This window comes from Homalodisca vitripennis, chromosome X (assembly GCF_021130785.1).
Source record: "Homalodisca vitripennis isolate AUS2020 chromosome X, UT_GWSS_2.1, whole genome shotgun sequence".
Lineage (NCBI taxonomy): Eukaryota > Metazoa > Arthropoda > Insecta > Hemiptera > Cicadellidae > Homalodisca > Homalodisca vitripennis.
In genome coordinates this window covers 86,809,794-86,836,194 of record NC_060215.1, presented here as the reverse complement: position 1 = coordinate 86,836,194, position 26,401 = coordinate 86,809,794, and the positions used below count along the sequence as shown (strand labels likewise).

Genomic DNA, 26,401 nt, shown 5'->3' with positions numbered 1-26,401 from the left:
AGTATTGAAACCATTACAACGAATTATTATCTATTATTTTGGCAGTAGTTGAGTGGTAAATATGGCTGATTTTAGGTGTTCGCTTCGCAACAGTGAGATTGATCGTGAGGTGTGTAGTAATAGTGATATTAGTGATGCATTAAGTGTTGGTGATTTGAATGATGTTGACGATAATATATTACTGACTGAACAAAGTGATTCGGAGAGTGCGGGTGAGTCAAACGATGTTGCTGACCTTGAGCCGGGCGAGCCGACGACTAGTTGTCGCCGACAAACATGCGGCCGTGTGCCCCCTCCCTGGTCTCGCACAATAACTTACACAGAACCAAATTTATTTTACAGTGATTTTGGGCCATCTCACACTTTGCCTGTTGGTTCTGATGTCGTAGAATATTTTATAGGCCGCTGAGCGCTCACCGTAACGCGCCGCCGCGAATTAATAGGTCTCGTTCTGCCGTGAGCGCCTGAAATTAATGTGACCGGGAGAGGGTTAAGGGAGTGCCGATGGGCTAGCGGTTTAAGACGTTGAGTCTCAGTTAGAGATAGTGTAGGTTCAAATCCTGTATGTTACCTTTGCACTTTTTATAAGTACCATTGACCTTGTACTGTATCGGCTCTCTCCTTTTTTCCGTTTGATAAGATCCACGCACAGGCCAGTGACCCATAAGAACAAGCAGAATAAGGCTTAGAAGGGGATTCACCTCTTCTTAAAAAAAACTACACATTTCATGCTGTATCATCTTATTAAATTTTATGTCTGTAGCAGGTTTTGAAGTACTATACTCAATATTTTACTTAAGTCGTTTAATATTGTTGTTGTAGATAATATTTATAAACACCAACAAGAGTACTGTTAGTGAATGTGATGGAATTAAGTTTTGAAGTATTTGGCCAGAAAAAAATCATCTAACCTTCTTCTGGTTTGGTTGCTGCTGGCTGACTAGAAGACTGGTTTGAATTCCAGGCATCTTCAACAGACTCAGGCTCAAGCAGTACATTGCACATCCTTGTGTCATGCAGGTTATTCAATAGCATCTTCTGATTGACAGTCTTACACAGACTCTTGATGTTGCTTACAACATTCTTCTGGACTAGACTGTAGAGCTTCACTTCTGCTGTGTCTAGTTCCAAGTATCTACAACAAATTGGTTTTTATAGCATTCATTTTTCTGAAGCAATGCATCTAAGAAGATGTAATGATAATATTAATAATCAAATTCAATTCAAAAGTTTACAAAATTATAAATTATTGGAAACATTGTTCACAAACATTTTCACATTAAGATAATAGTATAAAAGAGTAAATAATGATGTATAAAAATATAGGTTATATGTGCTGCACATAATATCCAATAAAATTTGTACTATTATAACATTGCCCCTACACATTACTCATCTGTTTTATGAATTTTACTTACAATAATGACTTCAGTACTAGCAGAGTACTAGCCTTTAACCCTTTGAGTGCCGCTGACATTTTCCCAAGCCATATGTATAAATTGCCGGGCTGTTTTTTTTTTTTTTTTTTTGCATACTTTCAAGCTTTTGAGAAAACAGCTGTTGTAAAATAACTATTCAACAGATTTTCATAATTGTGTTGTTGTTCTATTCAATTCAAAATTTGCTTTGTAAATTAAAAAATTTTAGGTTTTACAAACTTTTTTACATAAAGTAGTTTGCACCAAATTTTAGTATATACAGTATTTAAGATTTTTTTCTTTATTCTACGTGAAAGGTCATGAAAATATGAGCAAATTTCATATATTATAATATTTTTTACTGACAAAAAAACATATAAGGTGACTCAACCAAGGGTAACATTTTACTTCACATTACAAGCATTTGGGATAAATATTATTGCAAAAAAGCTATTCATATGATTTTCATGATTTTTTAAAATAAATTGTTAGAAATGAAATGGAGAATAGCATGCAAATATTTTCATGGATTTTTAGAATACAAAATTACAAAATTTGTTTACATATAAATCCTCCACTGTTTACAAAATAAAATGTTTGAAGTAAATTTTTTTCTCTACAGATATTTTATACATTTTTTACAGTTATACTTTGATAAAGGCTATGAAATTCTAAATAAAATTCATGTATAAAAAATTATTTAACAATAAAAGAACAAACAGCATTATATTTATAAACAAAGTGCTGCCCAGTACCGACATTTTATAAATTGTACTTCATTTGTCAGAGTTTAGAAATTACATAGTAATAGTGAAGTTTCACAATGCATAAAATAGTACATGAATGTAACACAGATCAATATGATTAGTAAATGTAGACAAATAACTTACTTACATTTCTTATGTATAAGTGTCAGCAACTGTGTAAAAACCAAAATAACCCTATAATATATACACTGAAAACTCATGTTTTTCACTTGGACACAGCTCAAATCACTACGTTACTTTTATAAAACAAATACATTAAAACTCTATATAAGTAACTATTTTAGTTTGTATTTACTCAAATACTTGGTTACCTGCACATTAACCACAAGAATGATCGTTACGCAATACAATACTCGTCCGCTATGTCATATGGCTGGAAGAATAAATCAGGTACTTTGGTATTATCCGGACGCCACTATTTTTGGACTAGTTTTCCCTATCAGGGTCCAATATAAATTTCATTATACGTTACTAGTACTTTCCTTGTTTCATAACGGATAAAAAATACCCGATGAGTAATACTTTCTTAAATAGCCTCCAAATAGCCCTTGACGAATGACCCTTTAAGCAGGCCTAGACACACGAATTACCTGTCACTTTCAAATAATTAATTGTTGTTCTTTAAGTTTTTGTTTGTTGTAATGACTTGTAAATTTCAAAATAGGTTAAATAATGTCTCGTTCTTTTTAGTACTGTAATTTATTTTGGTCCCCAATAAGGAAAACTCGTCCAAAAATAGTGGCCTCAGAATAATAAATAAGTACCCAAACAACATATGTTTCATAAATCAAAGAGTAAGGAAAACAATGTAAAACTTATATTTATCGATAGTTTGGAACCTATTGAATACAGTTATCCATTATTTGGCCGATATAACTTTGTAATACATATAATTATAAAAATATGAAACGTCTAAATTAGCGAAGCCGGCACTTTACACACTTTTCGTACAGACAAAATTGGCAATGCTGCGGCACTCAAAGGGTTATTCATATAAAATTTACAGGGTATTGAGTATTTGTAATAAACTGTCAGCTTGCCATTAGTCAACTTAAAGACTATATGTTATTTGACTATTTTACATATATCAAACAAAACACATTAACATTTTAAAACAAAATTTAAAATGGTTTCTATAATATTCAGTCTACTTACTATATAATTACTAACATTTTAGTCATTATTAGATTAGCATCAGTACACACCAGATAAATTTCAATGAATATTAGTTAAAACTATTACTGAATATAAGTGTAAATAATAAAATAATAATTTTATGATTTAAAATGATTTAGTTACTGGATAAATAATTTTACACCTTATTAGTTTCATAACATGATTGTATTTAACATAAAATCTGAACCGTTGTGTTGCTTGATTTCCATTCATTATGTACCAAATGTCTTGTTATTACATGTTTTGTCTAAAAATGAAATCGAATATGGGTCACTCTAAATAATCATTAATATTAATTCTTCACTGATAATACCATAAGTAAGACATATACAATGATTTGAAAATGGGCAGTAAACTAGAGGTCCAAATTTGGTTTGCTTTAATATTATAAAATGCTTTCAATAAGATTAAACATCAATGGAGGCATGGCAATATAGATACATACCCATGCCTGAAAAGTCAGTTTAAACAATAAATAATTAAGTATGTATAAACACCAGATATGACCAATTTTAAAATGAATGCCCACTACAATACCAAAACAACTAAGAGTAAACTCCAAGGTTGTAATAAGGGTCATCCTATGTTCTACTATAAATACCTCAACTTAACACACAGTCATGTTACCTGCAGTGAAAAAAAACTGTAACTGACTCTTGGTTTACTCTCATGACAAGCCAGAAGTTTGGGAGAACTTGGCGCTTCGACTCTAGTTCTTTGAGCCAACCACTGTATTCATCCATTTCTCCTTCTTTCCCATCCATTACTGAAATAAAAAATAAATAATCTTGGTTGATTAAAGTTATATGATGACAAAGGAGACTATGTTTAATTTTTAATGAAGCTCATCAACAACAATTACCTTTCATTGAGAACTCAAATGATTGTATTAAATGTGAAAAAAGGTTCACAGTAACCATGCACTTCACAGATTTTACTCAAGTATCTAGTTATTTAGTTTTGAAAACCTAGATAATTTGTGTTTGGGAACCTGAACTTTAAAAAACTGTGCTCTCGTTGGGTCTTCAAATATCAAACAGAAAAGAAAATAATCACAAAAAAGGGAGAGGAGTGTTTCATGATCTGACTCATTACTATAAGGAAGACGTCATGTTGAATCACAGGAGATAAAACATGGCTATTCAAACCCTGAATCACAGCAACAATAAGCTGATGGATTGCTTTAAGGACATGCATCTCCTGTCAAGTTCAAAGCAAAACAGTCAACAGACACTGTCTGGACAGTAACACAGGGTGTATCAGACCATCTGAGCTATTACTTGTATCGACCAAACACTTTTGAGGGTATGGGGATCAGTTTAGGAAAATTTTAAAATGTAAACATAAGTTGTGTTACATTTCATTTGTAAGGTCCAAACTCTGATTATTTTAGCACAAATTTCTTTTATAACAGTGTTAATTCATTTAATTTTAGCTCCAATGTACATTGTTGAGAAATTAAATTCTTATCTAGCCATTTTTTTAATTGTAAAGTTAGATAAATTAAGTTCTTCCTTGTAATTTTTAAAATTTGTTAGACAGTAAAGATTTTTAAAGTCAAAATGTACAAATAACAATCTAAGTTGTGTTGCTCATCAAATTAAGAATTAATGACAAAACCAACATTTTTTTAAAAGTTGTTGTCATATGTCAAATGATTTTTTAAGGTAATGAAAGGAAAACTGAGTTTTTAAAAGCCTCCTAGTATTTTACTGACAGTATTGAGTACCAAGACCTTTAAAATGAGGTGTAACTTAATTTTTCAATTTGTAAAAATGTTCCTAAACCACTTTGCATACACCTGACAAGTGTTATTCTGGGGCATGCCACAGACTTGAAAATAATTTCCCTAGGTTTTTTTGCGTTAAAAATAAGAGGTTATAGTTGAAACACATTCTATTTCAATTCGTTTTGCTGATACACAGTTAGTGGTCCAGGTGGTCTGATACACCCTGTACTATTCACCCTGTATGTATGTAGTCATACATATGGCATTGAAAGTGTTAGTTAAATTGTTTTCATGTAATTGCATACCTCTAGACCACAGTTTAATTATTATCAAGGGTGCCAGTTAATAATTTCAGTGATTTAGGGATTGTGTACAAAACCTTAACTTTTTATTGGATAAAAGTAAAGTGTACATATGTATCAAAACTCACTGTATTTACAAAAGTTACAAATCATGTATATAACAATGAGATATAAGGTTATATTTACACAGCTGTCTCTCTATTTGTTATTGTTGACTTATGCTCTTCACAAAACTTATTCAGTAGAGAAAGTATCTAAAAGAGAAACTTAGTTTGATAATAACTAATAAAGACAAGATATGGAAAGAGTTGGTTACCATCACATGGGACAATGCCAGCCTCCATTAGATGAGCCACTTCAGCATGCCAGGCTGCAATGGAACTCCATCCTGAAGTTCTGGGTTCCAAATCCACTCTAAATCAAGCCAACAAGTGTATCAATTAACACAACATATATAATTAGCCATGTATCGGTTAGTGTTTTAATACACAACCAAATATTAAGAAAAAAAGAACCAGGAATTGACAGAAACATGTTAATTTAATCATCCTGGACAAGTTACATTTTGCTTGAGCCTGCCAGACCTAGCTTCATTTTTATCACTGTGGTAATTTATTCCATTTACCACATAAAAATTTATTAACACTTTGTCATGTTACTTTCTCATCATATTTCAGCAATCAGAGTCAATTTTATATTATTTTAAAGAATTTATCAAATGGGTGCCAGTTAATTTTGCTTGAAGTTAGAGTAGAGCAATCACTCAGTTAAAAAAAATAGTGTTATATTATAATATTAGCAAAATTGTTCATAGCTATCCTACCACAAAAAATTTACTAATAAAAAACTTGAAACCTCAATCCTGAATCTATAAAATTTATATTTTACATTCATTTTTTATATTAAAACAGAAACTCGAGTAGGCAGGAATTTGTGTATCACAGCACAATTTGAAATATTGCAAAGCATTTGACTATAACAGGTGTCATTGTCAGGTCAGATTTCATCTAACATACAACTGAAAATTGCAAAAAATGTATAATTTAATTTATATTATCATATTAAATTACAAAGGACTGATATTAAACTAAACATTTATTTGACAAGGTGAATATGTACAACAGTACAAATAATTGAACTAGTGACTCTAAGGAAGTGATGTATCAAGGCAGTACAAGTGGCTCTTTAAAATGACATTGTAAAGATGGTAAGTTAGACAGGGAGTTAAGTCACTATTTGTAACAGTCAATGACTGCAGTGCCAGGTGAAAACTCTTTACCTGTCTCTACATTAAAAACAAAAACATAAAACTTTATCTCTTGTGGGCAAAAATTAGATTTTGAAGCAACTTGAAAATGGTGAAACATTATTTAGTCTCACCAAAGTATTTGGAGTTGGTCAGCAATTGATTCTTTTGTTACATCCAGAATCTGGGTATATGAAAACGTATCTCTGTGAGTTACATTTTAACATTGAAATGACTTTAAAACCAAGGGTTATATTTCATTTGGAGTGAAAAACACAAAGGAAATTTTAAAATTCATAATGGTTCATTTCTGGTTTGAGTTATTTTGTGTGTTTGTTTCTTTATTTGCGGAAAATGTGCTAAATTTTACTTTGTTCAATTGTAATGTGGTTGTTCCTAAATGCATTATTATATTATTGCTTTTCCAGTAATCCAGCATCTGCAGTAATTCAGTGGTACTCTGGTATATCTGCTAGATTACTGAATGAGTACAGTACATGCATTGATGTATCCTGCTTTTTTATTGTAAAAGATGATGATAAAGTCATTGCAGAACCTGAGACCAACTATGATTTGTTAATAGACAGTGCAGTAGACAGAATGTTATTTTATCCAGAGATAATTTCTCATTGCATCCAGGGCTAGAAGTGTGTGTGGCTCATGACAACGTTGGCGTCAAGGACATGATAAACCCCTTACATGTAATATTATTAAGGACAATTTAATTGTAATGAACTACAACAGTAGAAGGTTTTAGAATTTGCTGGTTTTTTTCAATGACATTAGAAGACTGATTCTTTGACAGACAATTACAACTCTCAGTTTCACTATCTTGTTGGCTGAGAATAATATAACATTGCATCTTGTAAGGTTTGTTTTTAAGCATGTTAAGCTTAAAAAAATGTACAAGTAATAAGTTATAAGCTTGTTACGTGGTACTTTTAAAAATATTATTTTTCAGAAATTCCACGACATAATGTTCATTACCGGATGTTAATGGAGAAAAAGACAGAGCTATTAAAACTCCTCATGTACAATTTCTAACACAGTGAGTCATAACCAATTTTACATCTGGTTTGTAAAACTCAACTTGCTAGATACAAATTTTGGAAAACTTTTCATGACTTAAAAACAAAACAGTGTTAAAAAATTGGAGAGGCATTCCAAGCTGCTCTATTTTTGAGTCTTATATTGTTTGTATCCATGAGCCATAGGTCTGCATGAAAATTTATTGAACAGGAGAAGACATCAGTGCCATATAAGATGACAGACAGGATGGTATTTCAGTTCGATGCAGAATTGTCATCTATGTTAATTTTATCCTGATTTAGCCCAGACATCTTTGATCATATGTTCTATGGACTTATTTATATGTAGGGAATAATATATTTAAGTTGTTGAATAAGATTAAATCAAATTACCTGGCTTCACTTGTGCTAATAGGTGATCCAGGCATTGCTTTTGAGTCGTCACCTGTGAATAAAATATATATGAAGTTATATCAAGTATAGTGTACCATATTCAACTGAATGTTACAAGAACAAAATCTTCACAATATCTTAAAAAACAACAAAGATTTTCTCTGTATATAAAAAAGGTAAAAACCTCAATCCAGTGAGTGCACTGAAACTCAGTTAAGTTATTTTTTATAACAATGAATTTATCTTGTATGTCAAAAACAATATGAATTTCTTAAAAGGTCTCAACACTGTTAAATCTTTAAAAAAATTACAGAACTAGTGTTAAATAGTTTTGAATGTTCATTCATTACCACTAACTTTATTTACCTTAGAAGAGTTTTTACCTTTATTTCACAATGAATTTCTTATAGAAAAATGAATACGTTATATTATGTGTTAATATGAGTTATGATATTAAAAATAATTATCTAAAATTAATATCATTGTATTTCAAACATGAGTGAGAGGGTAAACAATTTTTTGTTTACTTAACAATCACTGTTCGTTCAATACACCTGCAAAATTAGTGATAACAGATAACTTGAAACACTCTAAGTATAACCAACTCAATAGGTATTTTACTACCAATTTAAATACTATTTATTTTTATGGTTATTAGTGTACAACTTAAGGAGACCTTTTGTTCACAAAAAGTATATTAAAAAACTTGTTTTAACCATAAATCTTATCGTAAAAAGTACTGTTCGAAAAATGTATAAAAACTATGCCTTTTATAAAGTGTGCTATCATTATTCAAACTCCCTACTCCCTAAAAATGACAATGGAGGAGACAGACAAATCTGGAAATATAACTTGAAAATGTCATTATTATTATGCTTATGCACGAAAATCCCCGAGAACAACATTGACACAGCCATAATTCAAACAGGATTATCTGACCACACTGCCGAAATTCGTTGTGTAAGTAGGCTCAAAATTAACACTCTGCTACAGATAACCTTCAAAAGACTCTTAAATTTAACCAATTTAGATAACCTAAAATCTATCTTATCAAACAAAAACTGGGATTCTTTATATTCTTCTTCTGGCACAGAGACGGCCAACAATATCTTTCAATGGGTCCTAACAAGTATCACTTGATATCACCTGTCCCAGGAAGAAACCTAAAAGAAAGAATAAAAAGATAGGAGTTTGCTGTGAAAATAAAGCAAAAAGCCTCACACATACATTTTTAAAGGCACAGCTCAAATACAAAATGTCAGTAAACATCAAAGACAAAGAGATTATCATGGAAAGGGAATGCTTGTCGTGGACTACCCACGTGGAGTTTTTATGTAGCAAATTGGGTTCAGCTTTGTATGTAATTCGAAGAACTAGAACAATTTCCACTGTAGAGGCAGTTAAAGTCACATACTATGCACTTTTTGAAAGACGTGTAAGATATGGAATTTTGGTTTGGGGAGGCACATCAGGAGGGAATCTGCAGAGATTTTTAGTCCTACAAAAGCGTGCTGTAAGGATACTCGCTGGGCTGAAGCCAAGAGAGTCATGCAAGGATGCATTCAGGGAGTGGGGAATACTCACAGTACCCTCCATCTATATAATTGAAGTAATTATGTATGCTGTACAAGAGAATATACAGAGATTTATCCACATCCACCAACATAATACAAGACATTCCCAAGAGTTTACCCTACCTGCACATCGCCTAGCACTCTTCCAGAGAAAGCCGTCCTATGCCGGAGCAAAGTTTTTCAATGCCCTACCAACAAGCTCAAGAATAGTCTACCAACAATTCTAAAGAAGAAACTGAAAGACTGGTTCATTAACAAATCCTTTTACTCCATTGATGAATTTTTGTACAGAAATTATGAAACTCTGTAAATATTTAACATTGTATTGTTTTAAGTTAACATGACACACTTTCTAAACTTGATGTTTATGAAATAAAGAGATTCTGATAATGACTCTACACTTGGCCTTAAAAACACATATCAATCGGACACAATGCCTGTTACATGAGGAGTTCCTCAAGGATCCGTCCTAGGTCCAGTCCTCTTTGTTCTTTTTGTCAATAATTTACCAATCAATCAATCAATATTCTTTATTACATATTCTTGGAGAATAGTACATCGTCAAAATACAAAACAAGTGCAAGCGTAATTTGAGAGTCTAGATGGGTTGATCCTCCAGGAACTCCCTTTCTTTGTAGTATGGACGATTCAGCAGCCATTTTGTGAGAGTTGTCCTGAAGGTCTTGATAGGTTCCTTCTTTAGGTGGTCTGGTAGGTGGTTGTAGAAGAGGGCCCCTTTGTAGGTTGGTTTTCTTTCCGACAGGGTGAGGTGGTGTATCGGGAGGACAAAGTCGGCAGCGTTCCTTGTGTTGTGTTCATGCAGGTCTTTATGTCTAGTCTTCTGACTGAGGACGGCATGTGTGACTACTTCTCGGATGTAGAGGGATATTACTGTAAAGATTTTCAGCTCTCTCAATGCTTCCCTACAGTTGTCTTGGAATCCGAGGTTTGTAAGACATCTGACCGCTCTTTTCTGGTGAATGAGGACTCTTTGAAGGTTATTGTTAGATGATCCTCCCCATACTGCTATACCGTACCTGAGGTGCGATTCAAACAATGCGTAGTATGCGGTTTTTGCTGTCTCGAAGTTGCTTGCTTGTAGTACTCTTCTTATAACATAAGTGCCAGAGCAGAGCTTCTTGCAGAGTTGGTTGGTGTGCTGCTTCCAGGAGAGTTTTGAGTCCATTGTTATGCCAAGGTATTTAGTCTCAGTTAGTGTGTCAGTTCTGTCAATAGGGATATTTATATTCTGTTTTTTTGTTCTAAAATTTCCAACATATCTCCAAGACCACAACACCACATGTGATTTATGCAGATGGCACAACACTCTTGATTAAAAATACCACTGCTGAAGGAGTGTAAGTTACTGCATCTAATTTGCTAAATAAGGCTCTGAAGTAGATTGCAGATGAAATGACGTGGCTGTTAACCAATTAAAAACAATACAAATAAACTTAAGTAAAAGAACATCCCACACATTCCCATCATATCTGACATAAACACTGAAAGTCATGTAAGATTCCTTGATGTCACTCGGAATGGGAATCTCACCTGGACCTAGACAGCCTTTGTAAAAAAATCAGCACTAGCAAATATGTTGTGCGGCGGATAAAATAGATTGGGAATTTACAGTTAGCAATGACAGCTTACCATTCACTAATGGAAACCCATATGAGACACTGGCTTATCGTATGAGGTGGATTCTCAGCAGAAAATCTCAACAGGTTGCTCATAATACAGAAAAAAACCATAAGAACCCTTGCTGATCTTGAACCCCAACAAAGCTGCAAACATGCTTTCTAATCCATGGGAATAAAGGCCGTTTCTGGGCTGTACATTCAAGGAGTAATTTTGCACGCTCATCAGCTGAATCTCCAAACAGGGAAAGACCTCCTGTAGCCGACTTTGTCCTGTCTCCACACCGTACAGCACTTTTAGAAGAAAATCCATCTTACATCGGCTGAAAACTGTGGAATACTCAACTAGACATTATCAAAAGACTAAAGGGAGAAGCTCTGAAGATTAAACTTCACAACTTCCTTGTAAACAAGCCATTTTACACCCTTTAAGAATTCCTAGAAGCATGCAGGGAAGAGATTCCAAGACACATCCTGATATCATTTATTGTCAACAATATTAATTCTAATATATTTAATTATATTGACCTGTTGTTTTTTATACATATATGAATATATTAATGTTCTTGAAAAGTATGTAAATAAAGAAATTTGTCTATTGTCTATTTGTCTAGAACTGGTTTCATATGGTTGTTGTTACCACTGAAATAAATCAAGCTGATACTAACCAGTCAATAAATCATTTGGCCATGTTCAATAATCCAGATGCCATATTAAATTTAATGACAAATTTAAAACAATCCCTCATACGGCTCACATTAAGATGGCCATGTACATTTGTACATTAAACTGTGTACAGTTAATATTGACAAAACAACAAAGATCCATAGTTGTTTTATGATGTTACATTTTACAACTGTTCATTTTTATGACACAACAAATAATGTGATTCTTCCGTTTTTGGTTGGAATGCAGAACCATTGTACAGCAACACACTACAAAATATATTTTTTAAACTTATAGCAAAGAAAAAGTCATACTGAGTGTTTCATCTTTCCAGGATCACAATGATAGACTATTTATCTTCAAAAAGTATTTCAGTTGATAAATAGAAATAAGAATGATAATTAATAACCTTATGGTTATAAAACGAATATAGACTGTTAAGAGAAATATGATAAGTGACCTGAGTTAGGAGAGCTGACCCAGAGATCTGGCGCTGTACTCAATGACTGTCCACTGTCTTGGGAGTCCCTGTGATCACTTGATTGGCTCTTGTCCTTCACCAGATAGTAGAATTCATTCTCCTTCTTAAGGCAGTATCCTGTTACTTGTAGCATTGAAAAGTCCTGGAAAAGATCTTTGTAATAAAATATTGTATAATTAATAGTTACAAAACTTATTGAATTTTTAAGAATTGAGCTAAGTGAGATCAGGTGAATATCCTTTGACACAAATATATGAGGTGGACATTTACACCTAACAAATATTTTCTTTTTAAAGTTTGACAATATTATCTCAATTTGATTTTGCTTTTCACTTCATAGATATCACAGATCTACACTAATTATTTATAATGACTGTCTAAAAATATATTAGAGGACAAGTATAAAATGCTTGGCTGTTCTGATTCTATTATTGGCCTTAGGTTTGTTGCTTAACACAAGAGGTGGTATTGACCTCAAGAATGAGGAAAAAATATATATAAACCACAATAAAAAATACCTGCAAGAACATGAGCAGGCTTTGTTCAGCATTACAATAAAATTGAAGAGGAATTATTTGCATGATACAACTGGAACGGTTGGCAGAACTCGAAACATGGTCAGCAACCAGCTGTAATGTGGTTTCGCTGACGGGGTACGTATCCAGGAGGAATGCTGCAATTTCATCCCTCATCAGCCATTTTATCTGAAAAAAAACAATCATACAAACTTTAACAGAAAACATGAGACTGAGTTCCTAAATAATTGAGTAAAGTATTTAAAGAAAGTTAAAAATATAGCAGTCTAGAATAAAAATATATAGTGTGAGTTAAAAGTGGATACAGTTTAGTTTTTGATGGGTAAAGATGGAGGGATGGAACTCGGGACACCTTTCTAGGAAATAGAAGTGAACTTTTACTTTTAGAAGTTACTGTTACAATTTTGTCCATTTTCCCAAAACAATGGAATTTTGGGGGCGGCTAAAAATGTTTAAATGTAAAGAAAGTGTGAACTCATTTGAAAGGTCTTGATAAAAATAGAAGAACAAGTGGAAACTAGGGCTTTCTATCTCTACCCAGTAAAAAATGGCAGCACATTGAAATTATTTCATTTAAGAGCATGGATGGATCCTGCTCAACCTTCAATGGACAAAGATAGCAAAATGGACACCCCTATAGGAAACTAAAATGAACCATTTCCTCAAAATGGGCTTTTTGGGGGGTAATTTAAAATGTTTAAATGTAAATTTTGAGTAGCACTAGTAATTAAGTTAAATAATAAAATGACTGAAACTTATTAACCTGAGTTTTTTTCATATCAGATATTTAAACTGCTGTCACAGGACAGTTTGGAAATTTCCAAGCCTGTTTGGAAATTTCCAAGCCTGTTTAGAAATTTTAAACGGCATGCTGTATGGATTCATGGGTAATATTTTTTAATTTCCAATACTACTTTATCCTTAAGGTCATTAATGCACTGGGATTTCGTTTTATAGACGTTGTTTTTAATGTGACCCCACACAAAGAAGTCATGTGGAGAAAGATCTGTCAATCTTGGTGGCCACTTGATTAGGAAAGTGTAAGGTTTCATGGTTAGATTAAGATTTGTGAAATACATTGAACAATTGTAAGGTTGTGAAATATTAAAATGTATTATGAGCAAGTGCTGTTGTGAGAGGATTTAAATAATAGGTTTGATTGGCAATACAATACACTCAAATGAACCAACACATATTTTATTTATAGTAGCATCTCATTATATTGATTTAATTTTTAAATAACAATGGATATCATCAACAGACATACTGAACACAAAACTTTAATACCAATCATGAATTATGTTCAATATTGAATTATTTATTACAAGTTATGTTTCATTGATTTTTTATAACATTTATTAGTTAACCTGTTGACGAGTGTGCACGGCATTTGCCGTGCCGCTATGACAGTCCATACTGAGTGCCTCATTGACCAGTGACAGACTGTTAGGGAGTAAAAAAAAAACTTTTAAATGTTAATAAACTTGTTTATTATATTTTAAATATTTATAAAAATACATTGTAGATTGCAATAACCTACAATAACCTCGTTTTAAAACTTTGCTAGTGTGTGATACTGCTCAAAACAAGGATATATACAAAGGGCGACCTTACATGTTAAACATTCATAGCTGGTTTCTTTTCTTCTTTGTCCAGTTCAAATGGTGTGCTTGCATTCACACATAGCACTGCCTGAGTAGTTTTCGCTTCTTTGTGTTATTCTGGGGGAGTGGCCTTATAAAATGGCGACCTTGGAGCCGTAGCAGGTCTTGTGTCCCGCCTCCGTAAAATAGTTTTTAAAAGTTATCACCAGGTGCCACCACGATACAGTACTAGCAACACTGTACAGAGACACTATTAGGAACAACTGAAAAGTTCCAAAAATCTCCGCTAGACGTCACAATAAGTCAGTGAGAACGAACTGACAGTCATTAGTCTGCAACGGAAAATGCTGTGCTCCCTCATACGGGACCAAACAGCAAATGCCATGCACACTCATTTGGGTACGTTTTGCTGCACTCGTCAACAGGTTAAACATCATAGTAAATTTTGTAGTGTTTCAATAAATATGTATTCATGAACTAAACGTGAGAAAACATCATAGTAAATTTTGTAGTGTTTCAATAAATGTGTATTCATGAACTAAACGTGAGAAAACTTTCTTTTAAAACATCTCAACATTTATATAAATTTACATGATTAATACAAATGAGTGACTTTTCCAACTTGAGAGCATTTACATCAAATATATGGAATAGGAAAATATGATTTCACTATCAAACTATTAATTTGATTTCTACACGTGATAATCGTTTTCTTTTAGTCACTTTAGGTACAGGTACCTTGGAATTGTAAATGAAACATATTAAAATGATTAATGAAGCCCTGATATATAATATTACGTTCCTAAAATTAAATACAAGATATTCTTAACTTACATCTTGTTTGCACTTGACACTATTTCACCTAAAAGATTTTTTTGTCGCACACAAACACTCGCACTCCCGAACGTCACCTTCCGAATCGACTCCCAGACTTCCTCCATCTCCCTCGTTGTTCCTGATTTTTGATGTTGCCCCCGCCAGCTCTCCTGACCACGCCTCTGCCAAATCTCTTTATCGTAATTGGTGAGTACCAATATTTTGATATCATTAAGGCTGTCTCTTACTAGTTGCATGATTTTTATAAATAAGCATTTCCGCTGCTTAAACAAGCATTTTCTGTTTGTTCATCATCGGTGTCTGGGCAGATGTGCGTATCCACTTACATCCGGAGGGTGTTTGTTATAAATTTAATACAAGACTTCCTTTCCAGCAACTACCTGTACATTGATTCTATGAATTTTGTTATACTAATAATTACGTATGTCTTACATTCCCATGGCTTAATGACGATTCTACCTATGAATCGTACTTATTGTCTAATTTAGGTTATCCATTGGGTAGTCACGTTCATGTACTGTAGGTTTCACAAACCTACAATAAAATATATATATAGTATGTATTATATATTATATAATATGTGTAGGAATATTGTTTAAATATTCGCGGACATGCAGGCAATAGTGTGGAGGTGCTCCATCCTGCTGGAACCAAACTTCATCAAAGTTGTTGGTTGCTACTTGGATAGCTGGATAAACCTGATTTTGTAACATTTCCTCGTACCTTAGCATTAAGGTTTCCATCAATAAAAAAGGGCCCAACAAACTGATCCCTCACAATGCCAAGCCAAACGTTTAACTTTTCGGGGTGCTGGGTATGTTGCTCTCTCATCCAATGAGGATTAACATCAGCCAAATAATGAACATTGTGTCTGTTAACCTAATATACTTAATATTTAGGAAACATTTCTTGTGGAGGCATGAGGATCTTCTACAACAGACTGTAAAATGTCAAGTGATAATATTTCATTTGTAGCCAATTTTGGTCGTCCAGGTTTGAGCAGTCTTTAATGCTGCCTGTTTCCTGGAAATGTTGGATTGTTTTTATAACTCGTTATTTAGATACAGGGTTTCAATTGGGATAAGTATCATTAAATCATTTCCTTACTTCATCATAAGATCTCACCCGGTCTCCGCAGTCTCGCATCACCAGGATCTTAATACGCTCTTGTTCACCTAAAAACTCCATTTCAACGTAAAGTACCACAAAAACACGTCTTAACTTTGTTAATCTAACCAGATATAATACCAGATCTGTAAACTTAATTGATGTGAAATATACTAGGCTGAGCAAATCCCAACATAGCTATATCTACATTGGTACAAAACTATTTAATAAGTTACCTCTCAACGCCAAAACAATGAGCACTAAGAACTTTAAGAATATGTTAATTAAGTGGCTAAAAGTGAAAGCCTTTTATTCAGTTGAGGAAGTTTATTTAAGTGATTTTAATAACATTGAATGTTGAATTTTAAACTAGTTTTAAGGAATTTTAATTAGTTATAAGAAATGTGACAATTGATGTGGCCTAACTCATACCAGCTCTGACATTGTTAATACTTTTAAGTGGGACAACAATAAAGATTCTTGATTTCTTGATTTCTTGATTTCAGAAACTGAACAGGTACTTGACTTCTTCAAATCTGATAAGGTAAGGGAGGCCTGCCCTGCAGCAGGTAATAACTGTAAAACAGGTTTGAGTTTGTAAGGAAAGTGGTTCTTTATTGAAGTTATTTACCTTCTGAATGTGGATGTTCATGTTTTCCCTCAATTAATTTTTAATTAATGTCAATGAGCTGCCATTTTGTACTGAGTTGAAACAAAAATTTTTAGTTTCCACTGTTCTTCTTCCTTTATTAAGACCTTTCAAAAGAGGTATCACTTAATGGGCTTTTGCATTTAAAAATTTTAAGCCGTTTCCCCAAAATTCCATTTTGGGCAAATGGAGAAAGTTGTAACAGTGACTAAAAAGTTCACTTCTATTTACTAGAAAAGTGTCCCCAATTCCATCCCTCCATATTTATCCATCAAAAACTAAACACTGTATATATTATGGTATATTGTGTCAGCTACCATATGTTACCCGTAGTACAAAAGTACAAAATACAAGTACTTTCTTCAAAAAGAGTAAAACAAACCAAGCCTAAAACAAGAGAAAGAAAAAACTTTGAATTTATTAATCTCCCATTACAGAGTCAAAGCCAAGCCAATCAAAATCCCTTCAGCTGTAAAAACTGGTTCAACCTCCCACAAAACAGCACAAGGAGCAATCATTGACAATGTGCTCCATTGTCTGAGAACCCACTCCACAAACTCATTCCCTCTCTGGATGCACTGCATCTGTCCACTCCAGATCAAAAGGACCAACTCATTCGAGGAAGGTCCGCACCACCTAATCTAGTCGGATCGGAAATCAGAAACTTGTTCCGTCTTTTGGTAGATCAGTAAACAATTCTGTTCAAAACTCTGGGAGTGTGGCAGCTGCTCAACCAGCACTAGTTACTGGGGACGATGTCACCAAGTATCTTACTATACAATCACATGCAGTGGAGAGAGGTGGAGCAATTTGTCAAATCATAAATGGAGATGTCTGTACTCAAACGAGCTCACCTGTTGGAGAGACGTCCTTACCATTGACAGTGGCTTGTGAGATAACTAATCTTAAAGAAAGACAACAAATGTTGGAACATAAACTAAAGAAATTGGCCCAGAAAGTCTCAGAATCTAAAATCCAAGGCTCTTATAAACCTCCCATTTACCAACAAAACACAAACTCTGACTTACATAAAACCAAAGTATTTAGAAAAACTAAGAGTAGTAATATGTCTAGTGTATCTTTGCAAATTGCCAAGCATATGGAAGCTACAAAATACTGTAAAAAGTGTTCAAGGAAGCAGTCAGATCAGAAAGGCTCAGATATACTTACTAATCTCCCAATCACACAACGGCCAAGACCTATCACAACTGTTCCCAGTTCACGCCCTCAAGTTTCACAACAAAAAGTTACACTGCCAGTGGGGATAACTAAAGCTCCTATTGTTATTTCACTGCCTCACAGGACACCACCAGCACTAGCAAAGGTTCGAAAGGAAGGTGAAAGTTATGATGAGTTTTTTAACCGATACATAGATGAATACAAACTACACATAACGTCTACAACAAGTTTATCTCTACATGACACATCAGTACAAGATATCCCTGGGGTGGCTCCCAGGTTGCTCTCAAAACTCTCCAACTCTCAAATTAGTGCTAATAATTTTTTAGAACAAAACGTGACAAAAAAAAACCAGACACAAAACAGTCTCAAACCAAAAACAAAAAATAAATTAGTAATCTTTCACCAAAACATGGACAGACTGAGCAACAAGATTGATAGATTAAACCACTTTCTATACATAAACAAGCCACATATAGTTGTACTAACTGAGCATGGTCTAAATTCCCTAATACTCAACAATGTTTGCTTGACTAACTATGTTCTGGTTGCTGCTTTCTGTAGAGAAAATCATCTCAAAGGGGGCACAGCTATATTCAAGCAAGACAACCTCGCTAATGAAGTTGAAAGTATCCTCTCAGAAAAACCCAGTATTGAGTTATTATGTGAAATTGCAGGTATAAAAATACATCTAAGCAAAAAGGAAACCTTATATGTGCTGGGTGTTTACAGACCCCCCTCTGCCTCACTTAAGGAGGCCCTTACACAGATGACTCAAGTGCTGGAAGAAATTCCAAATAACAACAATGAAATTTGTATTCTGGGGGACCTTAACGTTGATAGTCTGACACAATCAAGAGAAAAAACTGCAGTAAGTGAAATGCTTGCCACTTTCAACATAACAAGGATTCCTCTGCCCCCAACCAGAATAACCTCCACCACTGCTACTTCAATAGATGTAGTATGCACCGATCTGGACTTGGGGAAGGTTAACGTTGAGGTTATCCATACCTCGCTTTCTGATCATACAGGACAGCTCTGCAAACTTGAAGTAGACTGTGAAGCAAAAAGACCTATTAACATGACCAGACGGATTTTCAACTTTCACAATCTCTCAAACCTATCAAACCTCCTTGCATTAAACTCCTGGGAAAGAGTCGAGTCAGCACCTACAGTAGAAGAGGCATACTCAATTTTCATTAGTACAATTACAACAGCACTAGACATCACATGCCCCCTTAAAAAATCAAGAATTAACAAAAGAAAACATACGCTTTACAACACAGAAGTAGATGAACTGCGAGCAGACTTCATAAGAGCTAATGAAAAATGTGCACTCAGCAAAAAGGAAGATGACAAATATATAGCTTTTCAAAAGAAGAAGGAATATGATATGAAGCTGCGAATACTCAGAAAAACAAAGTGTGAACAAAGAATAGCTGAGGCAAGTAACAAAAGTAAGGCTGTATGGGAGATTGTCAACAGTGAAAGGAAAGCGAAAAAAAAGGACTCAGAAACAGTCTGGCAGTTGAATATCAATGGTAATACAGTTGAAGACCTGAAAGAGATTGCAGAATACTTCAATGAATTCTTTGCGACTACAGCGGAGGATATTCTGACCAATAACAATTCTCCCAGAACTTCAGTGATCGAGGAGCCAAGAGATCATTACGAAACAGCACTCAACGAATTCCAATTGGTAACATCAGAGGAGGTACTGAAAGTTATTTCTTCTATGAAATCCAAAACATCCACTGGAGTAGATGGGATAAATTCCAAAATATTAAAGTTCTGCAGAAATGAAGTTTGTATACCAATCGCCAGTATTGTTAACAAATCCCTAACTCAGGGTAGATGTCCTGAGAATCTAAAAACCTCCAAAGTGTACCCTCTGCACAAACAAGGTAATAAAAAGGAAGTGCAGAATTTCAGGCCCATCTCTTTAATTCCTACAGTGTCAAAAGTCATGGAAAAGGTCATACTGACATGTCTCACACAGCATTTGGAGATAAATCGCAACCTACCAGAGAGACAACATGGCTTCATATCGGGAAGATCAACCACCAGTGCCCTCATTGATTTGGTTGAGCACCTCATTGACAACCTTGAGGAGGGAAAAAATGTTTGTAGTGTTTTTCTAGATCTAAGCAAAGCTTTCGATTGCCTTAACCACAGATTATTATTGACAAAACTTAGCTCTTTAGGCATCAAGGGTACAGCACTAAAGTGGTTTGAAAGTTACTTGCAGGGTAGAAGGAACATAGTGGAGATCAGACAGGTTCTGGAGGGAAATATCAGAGTTGAAACATCCGAACCGATGGAAATTAAAAGAGGTGTTCCTCAAGGATCTGTCTTGGGGCCTGTACTGTTTGTGCTTTTCATTGGAGACCTTCAGGAGCACTTGGGGGAGGGTTGCTATCCAGTGTCATACGCGGATGACACTGTCCTCGTCACAAACAACAAGTCGGTGCAGGCACTGGAAATTGACACCTACACATCTATAACTAGAGCTAAGCACTACTGCCTGAACAACAATCTGATTTTCAATGCATCCAAAACCAAATGCATCATATGGGGAAGACATAAAGATTATGTATCTTTGCCACTGGACCTAGAACAAGTGCTCTCTGCAAAGCATTTGGGTGTCACAATTGACAATCGTCTCTCATGGAATCAACATGTAGACATAATGTGTTCAAAACTCAGCACAGCTCTTTTTGTTTTAAAGAGAGTTAAACACATTAGCACACCAGAAGCTACTAGAATCGCTTACTTTGCGCTTTTCGAGACACATGTTCGCTATGGAATAGTAGTGCTTTGGGGGGGCTCTTCTATCACCAACCTTCAGCGAGTCCTAGTTATGCAGAAGCGTGCAGTGCGAATCATGGCTGATTTAAATCCTCAAGAAAGCTGTAGAAATGCTTTTAAGAACTTGGGCATACTCACAGTGGTGTCTATTTACATTACGGAGGTAATATTACTGGCTATCAGACAAAACTGCTTGAGGAACCGTGATATCCATGAACGCCAAACAAGACATGGCAATGACTTTAATCTGCCAGCCCACAGATCAGCTCTATTCGCCAAGAAGCCAACCTATGCAGGTGCCAGGTTATACAACATGCTACCAGGAGAACTTAAGAACCTTGGCCCACAAGTTTTGAAGAGGAAAATGTTCAAGTGGCTAGTGGAAAAGACTGTATACAGCCTAGAAGAATTTATGACCATCAACACCTACTAATAAAAGTTAACAAAAATGTTTTAACTTATACTTTTTAAGATTTGACGCTGTCTCTGTTCTTGATGAATATGAAAATAAAGTCTATTGTCTATTTTGAACAAATACCAGGAGAGAGCCCAGTTAGCGTTGAGTACAAAACTTTCTGAGATCAACTGATAAGCTGTAAGTAAGGCTGGTTTATGGGACTGTAGTCAAGTTTCAGTGTGAGACAGATACTACAAGATGGGTAAGTTAGGAAAGGAAATGATCTTTTTAAACTCTCTAAGGAGTAGTTCCCTGCGAAAGATTTTGGGGCTATGTTGCACAGTACTGGGATCGTATCAAATGGAGTCGCCACGAGAGCGCCACTGACCGATCTCATGACCCTATTCACCTGTACACTTTCATCTTCTGAGGGTTTGGACTAAGCCACCAGGTCCTGCATTAGTCTTTGAGGAAATTTAAATCAACTGTGAATGTTACTTCTGCCTGATATATATCTTTATATTGAAAAGCTAAAGCAATGTTGTCTGCATAAATAAAATTTCTGTATACAGTATTAGGAATGTTTGCAGTAAGCACGTTGAACAGTAGAAAAGCCAACACGTCCTGAGGAAGGCCCTTATTTCATTGTCTGAAAGTGCTTTCCTTGCAACCCAACAACACTTTATTGCTTATCTTGAATTTAGCAGCCGCATAAGAAGAACAAGAAAAAAACATGTTACACCATAAAACCTGTGGCCGACCACTTCTAAATTCTAATTTTTACTCTTTGTTTATGAAAAACCCCTAGACACAAATCCAAACTAACAAGATACTGTAATTGTGTAAATAATGATTGACTTGCAATTTGTATGTTCTACATTTATGTTTGTGCATGAACATGCACCTGCTGTGTCTGTACATAAAAGAAAGCCGCTCAGCAGTAAACAAACAGATACTGACTGTTGTCTATGACCAACTGTACGAGGTCCAATCAAAAAGTATCCTACCTTTTGGTGCAACGTAAAACTGAAGTTACCTGAAAAAAGCTGGCGTTAATTTTCTTCAAAATAAGCACCCTGAGAAGCAACACAACGATTCCAGAGACGTTTCCACTTCTGGAAGCAGTCTTGAAAATCACTTTTCGGCATCGCCATGAGATCAGCCGTCGTTTTTTTTTTCATAATTGCTTCTCGACTTTCAAATCTGGTGCCTTTCAATGGTTTTTTGAGGTGGGGGAAGAGCCAAAAATCGCATGGAGCCATATCTGGAGAGTACGGAGGCTGAGGAACTTGCGGAGTGCCGTGTTTCGCCAAAAAAGTTTGAATGAGCTGGCGCATTGTCGTGGTGTAGCCGCCAATTTTGAGACGCCCACAAGTCAGGTCTTTTGCGGCGAATCGCATCTCGGAGACGACGTTGGACACTTAAATAGTACTGTGCATTCACAGTTTGACCCTCAGGGGCATATTCATGGTGCACAACTCCACGGTGGTTGAAAAAAACAGTAAGCATCACTTTGACATTGCTTCGAACTTGCCTTGCTTTTTTTGGCCGAGGATCCTGGGGAGACTGCCATTGTGATGACTGAAATTTGGTCTCAGGGTCATATCCATAGACCCAACTTTCGTCTCCAGTTATTATCGATGTCAAAAAGTCCGCATCATCCTCACAACATTGCAGCATGTCCTCGGCAACATCCAATCGCCGTTGCTTCTGCTCGTCTGTCAGCAATTTTGGCACAAATTTTGCGGCTACCCGGCGCAATCCCAAGTCATCCGTTAAAATTGCTTCAGCTGATCCGAAACTGACATCTAACTCAGTACTTACTTCCTCCACAGTCATTCGACGATTTTCACAGATCAAAACTTTTGCTTTCTCGATGATTTCCGGAGTTCAACTTGTTTTTGGTCGGCCCGAACGCGCGTCACTTTCTGCGGAGGTTCGACCACTTTTGAAACGGTTATACCACTCTTTAATCTGCGTAACACTCATTGCCTCATTTTCGAATGCTAGCTGAATTTTCCGAATGGTCTCACTTTGTTTTTCTCCGAGTTTCACGCAAAATTTAATGCAATAACGTTGTTCCACTTTTTCCGTCATCTTCACAGTTAGAGAAAACCGATACGCGCACTTGACTTACCAGTACATACTGACCCGTCTCCGGCGAACTAGTCGGGGGATCAAGATAAGACTTTGTACCTTTCCTTATCATAGTAGGAACTATTGTCGCAACAAATCTTATCTCATTATTGGCAGCAGAAGCCGTGATACACGACGAGGTCGGATACTTTTTGATTGGACCTTGTATATACATAACCACAATAACACAATCACAGTCGTCTAAATAATATTTGACTTGCAATTTGTATTTTCTACATGTATGTTGTGCATGTCACACATCTGTTATGTCTATATGAGAATGTCCGCGGTTTGGCAATAAAAAAGCAGACAAAAGCTTACTTTAATCTGTGCAGTTGTAAATAGATATGTCTTCAAACTTTTCTGAAAGTTGTGGATCACAAACAAGACTGCTCTTCTATAATTAGTGACATGGCAAATCTCTGCAGATTCAATCATCAAATCTCATTAACCAATGCTCAGTTCCAAATCTCTTTTGAAGATTTGGTGGATTTGAGATTAGGGTTCAACACATCATTTGTGTAAATCACTGCTTACCTCCTCCACACACAAGCTGATAGCTTTATGCTGATAGTCAGGTAAGTGTTGTAGGTTGTCTATGGTTAGAGATACAGTAGGGAACCTGTAACAAAACATATACACTCGTAATTTGTTATTAATATTTTTTTATTTATTTCTACTAATCTCAAAAAGTAGGAGGACAGAACATTAGTACCAATCATGACAGGATTTAAATGATGATTTTCTAGTATGATATAACTACCACTGAACCCAGTTACCACTCTGGCACACTACCATTTAGTATTTTAACATAATACGTAATCTACAAACAATATGAAAGAGTATTACTGAAACCAGCTAGCACTATGATGCTACTAACACACTATATTTATGCCCAGTTAACGCTCTGACACACTTCCCAGTAAATTCATCACTCTGACATACCATTACCTTTGGCTTTAAAATAGGATAAACCTTGCATATTGTCAGATGTTTGCTCGATACGTGTTTAATACTTTTGTATAATGTAGTTATCATCACTGATTTTTTTCATTTACTGCTAAATAGTGTGCAACCAAATGTCTCAAGTGGTAACATACGAAATATCTTCTCATGGACTGTTACATAATCAAAGCTATTATAACAGGTTCTCTCTACTACTAAGCACATTTATTACTGGAAAAAGTAAATTGTTATGAAATAGTATAATGTACTCACTGCTCATCATTGGAAGTATTGGGAGAAACCAGGTTGGGCAGCTGTGATTCTGTAGGGACGATCACAGGCTTAGGAGGCTGAGACAAGGTCAGACACAGCATGTCCAAGGTGACAGACATGTTCTGCACATCCACATTCTTCTCTGGATAGTTGAGAAAGTCTACCAGCTCTCCTGCACACGTTCAACATCTTATTAACTCACTGTATGTCACACAGCAGAAGCTACAATAAACCCTCATTATTGAGATCTGGACCATTTAGGGGAAAGTTACATAAGAGGTGTGGCTAGAAAATAACTAGATTAGTATTGGCAGAGCCACAGAACAAACACAACAAGGTGTACAGCTGGTCTGACTCCAGTATTTATTCTGCCTATAGTATCAGTTATGTCTCCACATCAGAAAAATGTTGAGTATCCAAGAACAGCAAGTGAATATCAAATTTCTGTTCAAACTTGGAAAATCTGCAAGTAAAACATTTTTAATGATACAAGTGTACGGTGACGACTGTTTATCACGAACACAAGTGTTTGAGTGGTTTAAACGATTTAAAGATGGCCGCAAAGACACAAGTACCAACACACGAATTGGAAGACCATAGTAATCAAAAACATTTAAAAGAACAGTAATCATGGTTGACAAGATTGTAGAGTATAAGACATAGGTATAAGAGCAATGTCTGAACTGACAGGAATCAACAAGAAAAGTGTTAGGCAGATTTTTCATGAAAGTTTCAACATGAAGTTTCAACCAGGACAATACTCCAGTTTACAAAGCTTTGTCAGTGAAGATGCTTTTGGTCAAACACAAAATCCCAGTCTTAGATCATCCACCCTACTCACCTAACTTGACCACCTGTTACTTTTTTGTTCCTTAAAGTCAAGTTTGCTTTTAAAGGAACAAGATTTGAGACTGTTAAAGTAGTAAGAGAGAATGCGACGGAAGTCATGAAAAGCGTTCCGAAAAATTATCTGCAGCATTGCTATGCAGAGTGGAAAATTCGCAAGTAACAGTTTAGAGATCAAGGAGGGGAGTACATTGAAATAGATAACACCAATTTGTAAATATCTGTAAGTAAAATTTGTTTTTAACCTCAGTCCAGTTATTATAGCCACAACTCATAGGTGTAAGTTTGTTATTATATGAGTTGTTAATATTAGCTCACTATCATTACAATGCTATAAGTTATAGCATTTTTAAGACGTTTCATGGTTATTTATATGATTTACTAACAATAAGGATGGCTGAGTTCTTGAAAGTGAACTTTGTTTTGAAATTGGTTCCTTCTACCCAATAAGCCTAACGAAAGTGGGGTTGGGTTAGCATAATTATGCAATGATTACAGGTTGAATCTATAATTTTTTGCAAGGATGGATCACAAGATTGGAGTTGTGATTTTAATTATATCCACTCCCTACACCACCTGAGCCCATTAATCACATGATTGCTGATGTTTAATGGCATAATGGCAATCCCAGTCTTTGGGAACACTGTATTTGATTATCCATCAACCT

At 35.1% G+C, this 26,401-nt stretch overlaps 1 protein-coding gene across 3 annotated transcripts in view; it reads right to left on the bottom strand.

Annotated features, from left to right (window-relative positions):
* The window catches only part of LOC124369311 (KICSTOR complex protein SZT2-like), a 295,343-nt gene that overhangs the window by 105,391 nt on the left and 163,551 nt on the right, over positions 1 to 26,401 (bottom strand). For all 3 annotated transcript variants that reach the window (XM_046827256.1, XM_046827257.1, XM_046827258.1), the window contains exons 28-35: positions 24,889 to 25,060; positions 24,208 to 24,292; positions 12,936 to 13,121; positions 12,397 to 12,559; positions 8,060 to 8,111; positions 5,709 to 5,806; positions 3,989 to 4,127; positions 912 to 1,135 (exon numbers count right to left, since the gene is read on the bottom strand). In XM_046827256.1, the coding sequence (XP_046683212.1) occupies positions 912 to 1,135; positions 3,989 to 4,127; positions 5,709 to 5,806; positions 8,060 to 8,111; positions 12,397 to 12,559; positions 12,936 to 13,121; positions 24,208 to 24,292; positions 24,889 to 25,060 (1,119 nt within the window). The remainder of the gene's footprint in view (positions 1 to 911; positions 1,136 to 3,988; positions 4,128 to 5,708; positions 5,807 to 8,059; positions 8,112 to 12,396; positions 12,560 to 12,935; positions 13,122 to 24,207; positions 24,293 to 24,888; positions 25,061 to 26,401) is intronic.